The sequence below is a fragment of the Macadamia integrifolia genome, unplaced genomic scaffold (genome assembly GCF_013358625.1).
Source record: "Macadamia integrifolia cultivar HAES 741 unplaced genomic scaffold, SCU_Mint_v3 scaffold_245A, whole genome shotgun sequence".
Lineage (NCBI taxonomy): Eukaryota > Viridiplantae > Streptophyta > Magnoliopsida > Proteales > Proteaceae > Macadamia > Macadamia integrifolia.
This window is the reverse complement of record NW_024870655.1, coordinates 121,068-136,474: the sequence shown is the minus strand read 5'-3', so window position 1 is coordinate 136,474 and position 15,407 is coordinate 121,068. Positions and strand designations below refer to the sequence as shown.

At 35.8% G+C, this 15,407-nt stretch overlaps 1 protein-coding gene and 1 pseudogene across 2 annotated transcripts in view; both read left to right on the top strand.

The window, feature by feature from the left end:
• Positions 1-2,768, top strand: part of LOC122071519 — a 13,974-nt gene extending 11,206 nt beyond the window's left edge. For both annotated transcript variants that reach the window (XM_042635890.1, XM_042635889.1), the window contains exons 10-12: positions 151-169; positions 266-326; positions 2,491-2,768. In XM_042635890.1, the coding sequence (XP_042491824.1) occupies positions 151-169; positions 266-310 (64 nt within the window). In that variant the 3' untranslated portion in view covers positions 311-326; positions 2,491-2,768. The remainder of the gene's footprint in view (positions 1-150; positions 170-265; positions 327-2,490) is intronic.
• The window catches only part of LOC122071521, a 66,991-nt pseudogene that overhangs the window by 46,302 nt on the left and 5,282 nt on the right, over positions 1-15,407 (top strand).

The following is a 15,407-nucleotide window of genomic DNA, read 5'->3' as shown; positions in this document are numbered from 1 at the left end:
CCCACCCCAAAAAAAAAATAAATAAATAAAAAATAAATAAATAAAAAATAAAAAATAAAAAATAAAAAATAAAAAATAAAAAATAAAAAAAAAATTCATGAGATGTAGTGTCATTCCTGGCTAATATGTCTCTCTTTGCTTTCTTTGCAGACCTCCATCTGCTCTTGAGGTGAAGTTATGCTACCTCAGTTGTCCATTTTGTGTCTTGCTTACAGTCGCTGCTTGTTGAAAAAATTATTAAAGCCAGTCTGGTCCGCTTCTGCAGGAAAGCTCTCCTGGTGAAGGTGAAAAGAACGATCCAGATAACTAGATATATCTACAGAAAGGTGAGGAATACGATACTTCTTGTGTATTCCAAATTAAATCCAGAATATTCCATAACCCTAATATAATATCCCCTTTTTTAAGTATTGGATCGCAAGATTGCAGAATTATCTTTAGTCTTAGTGCCAATTTTACTGGTTATTTCTTTCTTGGAACTCTGAATGGTTAATTCCTGGGACATGTTTCTACATGATAGAAGACTTTTCATCTATCTCATTGGCAAAATTTCAGCCCAAAATGACTACAGGAAGTGGCTCAATATTACAAAGATGCCAATTTGTATTTTTGTATCCATTTCCCTCTTGTGGAAGTTCCTTTATTTTGGGAACTTTGGAATATATTTTTGAACCACTTTCTTACTTATCCTGGGGTTAATGCAAATGCAGTCCCAAACGAGAAAGAGACTTGCAACCCAGGACCTCCAACACAGAAAATAATGGAGCTGAAGGAGAAATTTTATAACTTGAGATAGAAAGGTCAGACTGACCTGATATTGTGGTCGAGTGTCTCTCAGTTAGAACGTGTCTACAGAAAATCTCAGGAATCTGAGACCTGGACGGTGGTGTGCAGCATATTCCAGGAAAACAGATCAGGGTAATAGGGTAATGGCGGCTGAGATTTGGGCAGTTTAATGCAGGTTTTTAGAATTGACTATAGTTTAAGAGGAGATGTGACCAGAAACTAAAATATCGAGTTTGAATAGAAACTATGCAGGAATAAACGAGATGAAACTAGAAAGGAAGCTGAGATAAAACTAAAAACAGGTGTGCTGCAGGCTAATGAAAGTAATGGAAACTGACCTGGGTAAATAGAATAGATAGACTGCAAAAGGATATATCAGGACAGGAATCCACCTGCGGCCTCCCTTGGAATCCAAGTAAACACTGTAAATCCTCACAGTATACACTACAGCTGAGAAAACTGAGAAATTGAATTCATTAAAAGATTTATGGCCTTCACATCTAAATATAGCTTTGGACTGGACAGAATCAGTGGTGGTGACTAACAACTTCAACCCAAATCTTTGACCTATCAGTGCACTAAGTCATGTTGCTTATTTGGGTAATGCATGTAAGACGCTTTGGCTTGACCGATCTATATGGTACATTAGTTAGACAACTGGTACCTTTTTGTAGTATGTCGTTATAAGCCTGTGGCTGATCTTTGGTGGTGCGTCAAGTTGATGGCCAGCACTTATTATAATTACCCATCACTCGTCAATCTTTTTGCATGAATCCTTGCGTTCTTCCTTGCTTGGAATCTCTATGTAGCCAACCCCATTAAGTTGGATAAGGTTTTGAATGTTGTTGTTGTTGAAATTGCTTAATTATTCTCTTCTGCTTGTGACTGTTGCTGGCACTTCGATCCTATTTACTTATATAGTGATGAGTGTTTTGACCACGTGGATGTGCATTTTGAGCTGCAGTGAGCTCGACTAACAGGTTACATGCTTAGACTCCACCATCTTTTATACAAAATAGTGAAATCACTTTAGCGGAATATGTATCATACCGACAGTTGCCAATAGCTTTTTCTTGCAGATTAAAATATAACTCAAATTAATTTTGATTCAATCCATGTGCATAGAAATGACAGGTTGTAACTGCAGTTTCACTAATGCTAGCCTTTTTAATTATTGAAAAAAATCATATTTGAATTCCCCCAGAAAAAAAAAAAAATTGTATTTGATTTCTGCAGGCCACAAGTTTACTCCACTCAAAGCAAATGATAAATAGAGATTTGAATCAAACAATGGTTTTGAAATTGGTTAGGAATGGGTGATGTGAACCAGCTGATTAGATACAATGGTGATGTTTAAATGGTTCTCTCTCAACCAAATACTTCGTTTCGCATTTAACTTATCATGCTAGGAGAGTAGGAGGGTTGGGTAAAGTATTTCGAAATCCCAACTATTTTAGAAATTTGTTAACCGAGTGTCTTCATGGGGTGCTGTGGATCAGCAGGTTAAATGATACATAAGAAGAATTTCTATGGGACTGATAAGGTTGAAACTTGAAACCCATACCAATCCACTTTGTTGCAAGCTTGCAGCCCCGCTTCATCTACAAATCCTACAGAAACAGTGTTATTATTTGATTTTATTTGGAGGTTTTGTGATACTTTAAATTGGTATTGGCTTCTCATTCTACCTCCCCTCTTGTACAGCCATTTGTGAGTCTGGCCAGGGATGTAGGAATACAATGGCTTATAGTGGAGACCAATGCCCCGACAAAGGTGACAGATCATTCCCAGCCAATGCAAATGCTGTTGTAAGATGCCTATGGCTATGAAAAACTGTGGATCACAGTGATAGTGCAGACTGCTTTAGTCTTTTTTGTGAATCAAATGTAAAAGCAATTGCAGGTTGTCTCCCTACCTGGGATATAAATTTTTGTGTTGCTACTAAATTATTTTTATGCAAAAGCATATTTGGTACTGATGTATGGCAGATGATCCAATTTATGCCTTTTCACAGTTCCGGCTGGTCTGTAATGTAAATAGCTTCCTTGTGGCATCCTCCAAGCCTTTATTTGGATGCTATCATCAGGAATTGGAGTGACATCCTCTTGAAACATAGAACAGTTAGAGAATCACATTTTATAACCCAAAAACACATTAGAACTTAGCATACTGGTCTCTAGTTTTTCTGAAAAGCATAGTTCCCATGGTTGGTCCTTCTATGTAAAACTTTTCGAAGCAAAAACGCTACCTCCTGGCATGTGCCTGTGCTAAGGCACAGCGGTGAGAACCGACCGCACAGCATGCTGAAGATGCTTGCGCATGTCCTCCCATTGGCCTCTTCTGTTGGCTTGTACCTGCGCCAGGAGGTAGCGATCTCTTTGGCCAATACTTTTATAGGTGATCTGTAATTATTATTGTTATATATGAAGGTCTTGTTTGGATGAGCCACAAGTGAGATTTAAGACCCGAAATTAATTCCCCATGTATGTGGCATTTTTCCTTGTCTTTCTCATTGCCTTGTTTTTTCTTCCTAATTTTTTTTTCTTATCACTGGATTTTGAAGCCAATTCTGTTTGGCCCTTAAACCCACCAGGGAAATAAAAAACTCTGTTTGGCACCTGTTCTACATGGTGAAATATATTAGGACCAACTATGGAGGCTTATGTGGGGGTAAGGCTGCTTATATTATGGCCTTTATCAGACACTGCAGTGGCAGAAGCCTTGTGTACTTGGGACGCCTTTTATGTGGAGGCTTATCTGGACCATAGTTAGCAAATTCGGATTCAGGAATTATTCGGGTGTCGAATTATTTGGAATAATTCGATTGATTAATTTAAGGATTCGGTCAAAAAAGTGGTCAAAAAAGCTTATTGATTTTTTTTTTTAAATACTGTTTAAGTGGACCGAATAATTCGGTTTAATCCGGTTCGGTCCGAATTATTCGTGTTTTATATTCACTTTTGAAAAAATCGCGAATTTTACCGAATTTTATTTTTAATTCGGATTCGGTCAGAATTTTTGTTTAAATTCAGAAAAAATCGGTTCAGTCGAATAATTCGCGAATTATTCGGCCGAATTGATAACACTGATCTAGACAGACTATTATTGGCATTGGTTCCGAGTCAAAATAGCTTAAACTTGAGAAATCAAATGAACCATATGGGTTGGGTTGGGTTGGGTTGAATTGTACCTTCAGCCGTGTCTCTTACGCTTTTGGGTCGAGTTGGTTGGCGAAATCCAAACCAATTCTTCACACTTGTGGTTCGGATCCTTAAGCAACATTTAGTGAAGAAGGTTAAGTACTTGGAACTTACGAGGTATGACTGAGGATTCGTTGTTGCCAGAGAGAGTGAAGGGTTGGTTTTGAAGGAGTTTTACCTGGTACTTAATAATGTAGCAAATAAAGATGATTACAAGGAATTGCTGATAAGTCTTCTAGATTTAAAATATCATTTGGAGAGTCTATTGGCTCCACTTTGTCCTCCTCTCTTGCTCTTTACACCATTGTTGTCACAGCGCCTGGATGTCACCTAAGTGATCAAGGCGTCAGTCTAGACAAAACCTTATACAAGTGAAAACTCATGTGCAAATGCACGTGGTGGGACATTTTTTTTAGTATGTGCAATCGTGTAGACAAATAGCACATTCTGCACATTTATTAAGAATATAAATAGGTCTAGAAATGCCCTCAAAGTATTGCTTTCATCTAGCACTAAGTAAAAGTAGCCAACACAGAATGCTCTAATATTTGAAGTGGCAATATGCAACAATTGTGCTGAGCATTCTTAGGCACCATTTGACAACGTTCCGTTTCTGCTGTTTCTGCGTTTTTTTATTCCAAAAAACAAAGAAACGACATAAATAGCGTTTGGTAAAATCATTCCATTTCTCTTGTTTTTAGAAATATAAATAAAAAATTTATATCAATTTCTATTCCTAGAAACGCAACTGACAAAACAAGTCATAGATGTTTTGTAGTTTATAGAAACGACTTTGGGCAACAACCATTGTAAAAAGTCCGATAAAATTCCTCAATCCCAAAAATCCATTTCAAGAAACAGAATTATCAAACACCCAAAAATCCATTTCTGAGAAACGTGAAAAATCGTTTCTGCTGTTTCTGGACACAAAAAAAAGAAACATTGTCAAACGGTGCCTTAAAGTAGTGACTGAAAAACCATACATGGAAGCAAAAGTAACCTACAAATATATACATTGCAATGATAAAAATGGGAATGATGTGATATTTGTATCCCAAACCAAGCCCAAAGATAAATTCAATAGCAACTCCAATTATGCAGGATTAATCTACAACACTTGCTCTTGGCTGCAAAAACATGATAAGATGACATTAGTTTTTTAACATAACCTACATAAAAATAAGACTCGTGATAGAAATACAAGAAACTACAAACTTGTATGCATTGTGAGTGTAAACTCATTTACCTAACCAATCGTGAGTCTAGCTCATAAACCAACACCAACAAAAATAAATAATTGTTTGCAGACCAAAATGAATGTACTCAACTCTGATGATGAACAAATTTCAATTAATCTTAAAAGCATTTTAGTCCCAATTGGCCACACAAAATCATATGAGTGAAATAAGTGATGTGGTTTACCGGTTCACAATCTTCTAAGATCCAAAATTGAAGACTTTCAAGCGCAATACAACTAATGAGTGAAAATCCAACCGTCATCAAAACAATTGATATAATGAGCTACTTCTTTAAAGCATGCTCAATTTCCTAGATTCAAAGAATTTTGTTGCAAAAACGAATGACCCCTTCGACCCATGAAGGTTGATAAAAAGGCAAAAAGAGGCAATGACTCACAAAAGCTTTGGTTCCCTCATGCTGTGATATCTAAGCATAGGGAAAGGAAAAGAAAGCCACACAATTTGCTAATAAACAAAAGGGAAAATGGTGGTATGAGTCAAAAAATGAAAACCAGAAACATCTTTAATTCAAAGGTGATGGTAACTCACAATATGACTTGTTGCCTATAGAAAGAAAAGGAAATTAAGCCCATCATTATTGTTCTTGCACAGACCACTGTCAATTAAAATAGCCATTTCACTAAATTGAAATTTTCTTTATCTATATTTCTATGTGTATGTGTGAGCTTTTGGGTCCTGTTACTTACCTCTTTTATGTGATTGAAAACAGATGATATATCGGAAGGATTTTTATCTTGCTTATGATGTGAACAATCCCAAACAACCTTATCAGGTATGTTATATATATATATATATATATATATATATATAGGAAGGATTTCCATGATCAATATGTGCATCAAACTTGTATCTCTATCATTTATATTAACATGATATTTGAGTTAAATTGCAACCAATACTTCAATTGAGAGATAAAACCTAATTTATTTGTATAAAAAATGTTTATTTATAGATCTAACTACTTTCTATATTATAGATCGCACGGGAAAAATATATGATAAGCAAAAAAAATGAAAAATGGCTTACTTATGAGTTCAGGGTTGTAGTATTGTTTATGGACTTGTTATGGATGCAAGCTTCAAACATCCTCTTCTCTAATAAGGTAATATGAAATCAATGAACTAAGTTCAAAAATTGAGTCATCATATCATAAAAGATTAATTTAATGCCAACTATTACAATGGAACTACATTATGTATTCATTATACAATAAGATGATAGAAAGCTGTATTGGTTGCACTTTGTAATGCCAGGAAGCTAACAGGAAATAACAAATGGGGTTTAAAAATAGGAATAGAACAATAAATGAACAAAGAATAGTTATGAATAAAAGAGAAAATGGATTTAAATTATGTAAATTTATATAATAATAATTAAGAAGTATTAAAACTACTTCGAAAAAAATATAAAATAATAATATAATATAAATAAAGAATAAAAATTTCATGTTTTAATAGCAAGGACAAAATAAGGTCCATGAAAGTGAGCATGTTTACTAAATGTGTGTTTAAGGTAGCCTTGGTGCTGATTTTGTGAGAGTAATTTCAGTATCATAATTGAATTCCGTTTTAATTTTGGATGGCCTAGATCTTACCAAATTTTACAACCATTGAAAAAAAAAAAAAAAAAAAAAAAACAATCACAAGATCATTCCTTTACCCCTTTTAGATAAATTCCAATACATACAAGAAAATTAAAACAAATCATCTTTAAGAAGTGGAAAGGAAAACTTTAGGTAACTCTTGTTGAACTATTTCTCCAACTCCCTTACAAGCTTAACATAAATTTTACGAAAATATATGTTGAGTCTATAAGAAACATAGACTACAATGGCTTTGAAATCCCTTTTATCTAAAGTAAAATGGCCTAGAAAATTTATTTTATCTAAAGCAAAATGGTTTTTGATCCAATGTGCAATTGCTTAAGAAAAACATTAGACCATTGCCAATGTGAAATTGATAGCAGTACATAACACATTTAGATTATGATGAGTTAGACAACTACATTTTAAAAGGATATACATGTCATTAATTCCATATCCACAATTGCCTATTCTGAAATTGAAAAAAAAAAAAAAAATATTTAGAGGGGAAACACAATAAATTTGTGTACAATGATGTCGCGACATGAACATTATCATATTTGAACATGTACGTGTGGCACATAGCATAACACCAATTTGTTAAGAAGGAAAACTAAATCAATAACAAAAAATCATTTACATCCATCTAAACACAAAATGGTATGGATGATGACCTCTGTATTCAATTAATAATAAAAATAAGGTATTTCATTTTGATAAGGGATGAATTTCATTCAAGACGATTTTAATCTTTTCACATAAACAAGTTGATTAGTGTCATAAGTATTCAGAAGCTACAAGTAAAGCATGAATAATTGACTTCAATAAATTTTCTGAAGGAGAGACTGAATCCTCTCCATCTAGTGCAACTGCAATCAATGTATAAGTTATAACAAAATTTAAGAAAGTAATAAGAACTCAAATATTTAGAAGGACTAAAGGTTACTAAAAAAATTAATAAGAGACCCTTATTAGAGACCTTACTAACATCAAATATCTAGCAAAAGGTGTATGTGGGAACCTCCAATCATATAAGTTAAAAAAGATGTAGCAAAAACTACTAAGAATAAAAAAATTTAGATTAAAAAATTCAATAGTTTTATCATTGGACAACTTTACCTTCGACCAAATTTGGAAATTATAGTGGCTTCTCCTATCATTAGTCGTCCATTGCTGGTTCTTCGAGAATAGTATGAGATGGCATGTCACTGAGGAATGTGGTTGTATGATCTTTGTCTTATCAATTATGTCAAAATAATTCTGAAATAATTTCAAAAAAATAATCCTTATTAGTTTGTATCTAGATGCAGGTTTCTACTGTGTTTGGGATGGTTAGCTAAGTTAGAGTTTGTTTCCTATTCTTTCTATGATTGGGAAATATTATAAATAGGATTAGTTGTTGGCGGTAGACTTAACTCATCTATTACATAACTTGCTTCACTTATATTTTCGCTCATCTCTCTTCTCTCTTATCTCTTCTCTTTATTATTTGATTATGGTTTTTTTTTTTTAAATCTTAAATTGTTACAATGGGTGATAGCGGAATTCAATGACAATGAGCATTTTTAGTCTCCAATACCAAATATAAATAGCCGTCCAAATTTGATATTTTTAATATCAAATATAAAATGTTATTAAAATTTAAGATTTCTGATATAAAAACGAATGATTGTTAAAATTTGGTATTTCTGATACGAAATATGAAGGGTTCCTATACAAGATAAGTTGAAAATATTAAAAAAAAATATTAAATTATGAGACAATTTTTTTTTTAGTAAAGAAATTATGGCACAAATTATAATCATTAATTTATTCAAACTATAATTAGCACTTTAAAACCTTTCTATGAGTAACGTTATTTCTCTCATAAATAACGTTATCCCCTGCCACTTTAGTTTTCATAGCGACTTATGTTTGGGAGTAGAGAGTGCATATGAGTAACGTTATTTCTCTCATAAATAAAATATTTATTATGTATGGACATAAAGTATGCTCTTGGCTCAGAGAACACTTGGCCTTTATTAATAAACGAGAAAATGTTCTCTGTCTGAGAGTATAGCCTACGTTAGTGCTTCCTAAACAATAAGCCAACCTTCTACCTAGACTTTATAGCTGAAATATAGTTTGTATCAAACTCCACAATCCAATTTCCTATTCTATTAAAGGATGAACAAAAAAAATTACAAAAATAACTCAGAAAATTCATTTATCCTAAGTTTAACTGCATCAGTGATACGACAGAATTTGTTACCGAATAAAGCAAGGACACGTGGCAACCGAGGGAGGGACGTGTGTCACCCATTCGATAGAGGCCGCAAGGCTCCAAACCACGTGAAGGGAAGGTTCCCAAAGGGGCAAAGCTCCAAACCACGTGAGGGGAAGATTCCCGAAGGGGGTTTCCGAAACCCTAGGCTCAGCAACCCTATAAGAGGAAACCAAAAAGGGACCCAGAGGAGGTACGCCCATAGTTAGCAAATTCGGATTTGGGAATTATTCGGCCGAAGAATTATTCGGAATAATTCGTTTGGTTAATTTAAGGGTTCGGTCAAAAAAGCGGTCAAAAAAGCGGACAAAATAAAAATCGGATTCGGATTCGGATTCGAGAATTATTCGAGTACCAAAATAAAAGTCGGGCAAAAAATTCGGATGTTATTTTTTATAATTTATTGTATCTATTTTATTTATTAAGTAATTAACTTGATATGTACACCTAAGAAGAGAAAATTATTGTAGTTCAAATATACAATACAGTAAAAAAACTAGAAAAAAGTTGTCATTGAGTGATGAAAGCAATGGTTACAGTAATTCAATTTCTAATGCATGTTTTAATGCTTCTACCAATTATCCTGTAGGGACATAAAAGTTCAAAATGACTTCATTCAATCCATAAGTCCATGACTCACATAATTCCATCATTCATGCTTAAAAGGAAAAGCTATTCTAAATAAAGCAAAACATCCACAAAAGCATAACAATAGTTATTACATCACCATAATTTAAGTACTCAACTAAATCATTATATACTATCTGGGGGTTGAGTCTCGCTCTCAGTAAAACTAGCACTTGCACCAAATAGCAAGTCTTCAGCAATGCTATCATCCACATCATCCAACAATCTCTCTAACTCTTTATCAACGTCCTCAATGCGCTGATCAAAATCATTGACACTAATATTGTCAAGATTAATGGGTAACATGTTTTTCTGTTCAAGTTCACCCCTTTTTTCCATCATCAACGAATTCATTCTCACATAGACTAAATCATCTAACATTGTTGTTGACAATCTATTCCTCCTTTTGGTTTGTGCTGCATCCCAGGCACTCCAATTTCTCTCACAAGCTGAAGAACTACATGGTTGGCTCAATATTCGAATGGCATACTTCTGTAAGATAGGAATAGCATCACCTTGTATATGCCACCAAACCCCTGTCATTGGCAAAAAAAATATATATATATATATATATATATATAAATAAACAATTTTAAAAGACAAGTAATCTTTACATAAGAAAAAATAAACTAAAAATTTTAAAAAGAAAATAATTATTACACTTACGAGGATGACTAGTTTCCATCATCATCTTGGCACTGGGAGTAAAAAGAGTGCTAGACTTCATGTGGTATACTGCCAGTTGTCCATAATATTCTCTCCTCTCATCTTGTGGAACCACTGTTTCACCAATGAAATCTGTTGCATCTTTCATTTGAGGAATCTTTTTGAATCTTTCACTAAAAAAATAAGTGGGGTTGAAAACAGCAGCTGCATAGTGAATGATTCCCAAAATATTTTCATCTCTTCTCTTATCAAAGATTTTCAAAATTTGGTCATACCGGTGGTTTTCCTCATAAAGCTTCTCCAATACCTCTCTTGCTCTTTCCATTGCTTCATACAAATACCCTGATGTAGCTCCATCACCATCAACCAAACGGAGAACTCGAATGATTGGTTCCATAAATCTCAAAATCTCTTTTGAATCATTCTAAAACGACTCCCTTTGAATGGTGTCCACTACTCGTTCTGCTTCTAAAGATCTCGAATTTCTTAGACTCCTCCACTCAGCTGATGCAACTAGGAGTCTAAGCTTCTCTTCCACTTCAACAATTGACTGAAGCATTAAAAAGTTTGAAGCAAATCTAGTTTTGCAAGGATATTTTAGATCCTTGTTTGTGAAACTCCTCATCAACTGTAAGACAATTATTGACTTGTACAAGTAGTCAATAATTCTTTTCGCCTCATCAAAAATTTCTTGAACCCAAAAAACCTTTTCATAGATATCCTTCAACATTAGATTGATACCATGGGCTGCACATCGAGTCTTAAACAACCAACGATACTTTCCAGTAAGCATATCAAGTGCACTTGAATAATTGGATGCATTGTCTGAAATTAGCTGAACCACTAAATTTGGGCCAATACTTTCAATCTCTTTCTCAAGAATATCAAATATATAAAAAGCAGTCAATTTAGCATGAGAACACTCCTCTGACTTCAAAAAGAGAGCACCACCTGGGGAATAAGCAATCACATTAAGAAAAGACCGCTTCTTCAAGTCAGTCCATGAATCAGACATGAATGTACAACCAATTTGCTTCCAAGAAAATTTTACTTCTTCAGCATATTTTTCAAGGTCCTTTCTTGCTTCAGGAATTATTCTTCCACGAAGGGTTCCATAACTTGGAATAGGAACACTAGGACCATAACGGGCTGTGCACTTCACAAAATTGATGAAAGCATCCGATTGAACAACATTGAAAGAAATGTTATTTTTAATAAAAAGATCACGAAGAGATTTCTCCCAAGTTGATTTGTCCATCTTAGGGATCCTTTCCTCCATTGTGGACTGCCTTTGACTAGTTATAGCTAAAGGAGAAGAACCAACTATACTCTCACCACTGGTACAACTCTTCCGCTTTTTGCTACTTGATTCAGAATTAATAGCAAGAAGAGCTTCTGCTTGGACATCATCTGATACTTTCTCACAAGAGGCAACATCATGACCACTAACCTTAGCTAAATGATACTTGAGTCGAGTGACCCCTCCATAAACTTGTTTTTCACAAAATTTGCATTTGAAATGTGAACTATCAAGTTGCTCAGCATGTTGCCAAAACTTTTCTTTTTGTCTTCCCATTTTTCCTATTTGTTAAAAGTTGAAACACAAAAAAAAAACAACATAAATCATTTCATATAAACAAACAAATACATCTGATATTAATAACTACATTACATAAGCAAATAGCCTCTGAATAATTAAAGAATCAAGTTTTCAAGTCCCACTAACATGCATAGCCTTTTACAATGCATGACCAAAGGTACAATACAATCAACAGAGAAAAATAAGCATCAAACAACTCTTCACTCAAAATTGCATTCTTTCCTTTAATTTTCCAACCCAAAGCTGTCAAAATAGTAGACCCAGCCCCTATGCCACATTCAATCTGCCCCTATTTTTTGTACAATGGCATGGAGATATTACTAGATTCACCCAGTTTGTACTGGCAAAGGGAAAGCACAAGAATGCAAATAGAGAGAAGTGCAACAGGTGCAAACAACAGTAAATTATCTTGCATTTATTGCCATCTTTCAATAGAAGAAACAACAGTAAACAGACAGAGATTTCTATTGCCATCTTTCAATAGAAGAAACAACAAGTTCAAAACAACAGGTGCAAACAACAGTGAAGTTGGGATAACAGGTTCAGCACTAACCAGTCCTCTCGAAGGAAAAATGTTCAGAATTTTTCAAAGAACGCAGTTCGGCACCCGTCGGCCGCCGCACCCTGGCCCTGAGTCCCTGTCTCCCTGACCTCACGAGGCAGGGAATGATGAACAAATGCTACAGTGACATTAAGTTCTGCAGAAAATTCTATATCATCTACTCGTTGAAAAAACAAACAAAGAAACTCAAGATTGGTACCGGAACGTATTACCCCCCCACCCTTTTTTTAAAAAACAGAAACTTCTCAAAAGTGTATTTAAATGTGTTGATTTTCTGTATGCCTAGTTTCAAAGTCAAATTACATTGTTAAATGTCAATAACCAACAAAAGGAATAAATCCACCTGAGTAATATGAACAAACAAAGCAACATAAACCCCATCATGAACATTGGTAACCTTGGCATAGCACCTCATGGGGAGCTAACATTAATGGTCAAGGACTGCCATGGCAATTAATTATAGGAACTATTGTCTCAATATCATTAGTTTCCTATCCCAGTCTTCAGGACCAGGAACATTAAAGCTCTGTTTCACCATTCCACTGTAACTCTCAGAAAATAATTGTTTTTATTGTTCTCTTCATTCTTTAATCCATGTTTTTTCCCACCTTTTAGTTTCTCCTTTGAATACTATCTTGAACTTCCACATTGTTTAGTAGTTAGGCTAGAACTAGCAAGTTTTTCTTGCAGTTAAGGTCGCAATGCAAATAGACTTCGATCATCCGAAGAAAAAAGAAAAACCCCCCAAATTTTAAGGTCAATTCGATCGATCGCCAGAAGTATCAGAAAACAAAAAGAGAACTAAAATCAAAATCTAAATATAAGGAAATCAGTAAGAAGAGATACCATGAGAAAGCGAAGACGAGTTACAGAAAACCAACGAGTAGCTTCTACCAGAAGTGAGAATTCAGAGATCTGGAAGTATAAGGAGTTGAATTCTATACCTGCTCCTCCTACTTTGCTTCGTTGGGAAGCAGCTCCCTTAACCACGTACGCTCACCGAGAGAGGCCCCGTGCGAAAATTCGCTCGCTTTTGTTATTTTGAACAGAGAAAGGAAAGTGACGACGATGTGAGCAGAGTTAACTTTATGGAACTTTAGGCGTTAGTCACGATTCACACGGCAACACAGCCCGGCTGGCTAAGGAGCATGGGGACACAGTGTTGGAACGCATCTGTAGTAGTATTGCAGCAGACGAGAAGCGGCACGAGAATGCTCGGGATCACCGATATGATGCGAAAGAAGATTTCCATGCCTGCTTACCTCATGTATGACGGCCAAGATCCCAATCTATTCGATAATTTCGCCGCTGTTGCACAGAGGGTCGGCGTTTACACGGCTGGTGAGTGGTGACTACGCAGACATTCTGGATTTCCTAGTTGGGCAGTGGAAGCTGGAGAAACTAGAGGGTCTCAACTCTCAACTCACGAGTCACCTACCCTCGAACTCACGAAGTCACCGGAGACATGGATTGGAAGAGACATCAAGTGACTGACAGAGTCGCTGGTCGAAGTCTCGGAGATGGAGAGGATGAGGGTTTGGGGGAAGAAACAGAAAGAAACGAAAGTTCAGAAACCCTCTTTTTGGCTTTTGTAATTCGATTTTTTTTTTTTTTAATAAAGTGTGTTTGAACCGAATTATTCGGTTTAAAACGGTTCGGTCTGATATAATCACGATTTTAAATCTAATTAGAAAAAGGCGCGATTTTTAAAGAATTTTATTTATAATTCGGATTCGGTCAGAATTTTTTGTTTAATTCGGAAAAATTCTGTTCGCACGAATTATTCACGAATAATTCAGCGAATTTAATAACTCTGGGTACGCCAACACCCACCATTACTCCTGTGAACACATTGTTCTGCCGGTCACTAACTTAGGCATCAGAGGACTAATCTTGGAGATACCTCCGGGGCTCTGCCTTCTGTGCTTGTGCAGGATTAGCTCATAGGGATTTTGACAGTAACAGATTGGCACCGTCTGTGGGAACGACAGTAATGGTGGGGAAAACCTACAATCGTAAGAAAACAAGAGCAGCGCCGAGCATAAACATGGATGAGGAGGAACCTTCAGGAGGGCTCCCTTCCTCGATGAAAATCGGTGAAGAATGAGGAAACGATGATCGGGAAGGTTCCGCGAGGAACCAGTGTTCTGTCGGATATTCGATGCGCGGAGTTAGTAATCCTCCACCCCCTCCTAGGGCATAGGAATATGTAGGGGTGTCAATTCCTAAACCGAACCGGTAAAACCGGCCGGACCGAACCGATAACAACCCGGACCGAACCGAACCGAAGCCTTATTGGTTCGGTTCGGTTTCAAGTATTGTAACCCCAAAACCAAACCGAACCGCACCGAAAACCGGATGAACCCGAAACCAAACCAAAACCGGCTCAAAACGCGGACCGAAACCGAAACCAAACCGGTAAGAAACCGAAACACTCCAAAATTCATTAAAAAAATTAAAATTTGAATAGTTTTGTATACATTTGTATGGAAAATCGAATTCAAACTAAACCAAAAATCAAAACCAACCCGGTTACAAATCGATTTAAGAAATCGAAGTTCAACAATTCATCATTTGGTTGTTTCCTAATGGCTTCATACCGGTTTAAAAAACCGATCCAAACCGAAATGAACCTAATAAATCCAAACCGGTACCAACCCGAACCCAAACCGCACCGAAACCGACACCGGACCGAAACCGATAAATCCTTATTGGGTCGGTTTCGGTCACTTCCAAACTCACACCGAAACCGGTGGAACCGGACCGAAACCGCACCGACCCGGACCGTTGACACCCCTACGCTTATGTATCAAAATGTAGCAGGTAAGTGTCGGTCAAACCACCAAGATGGGTAATGGTTTT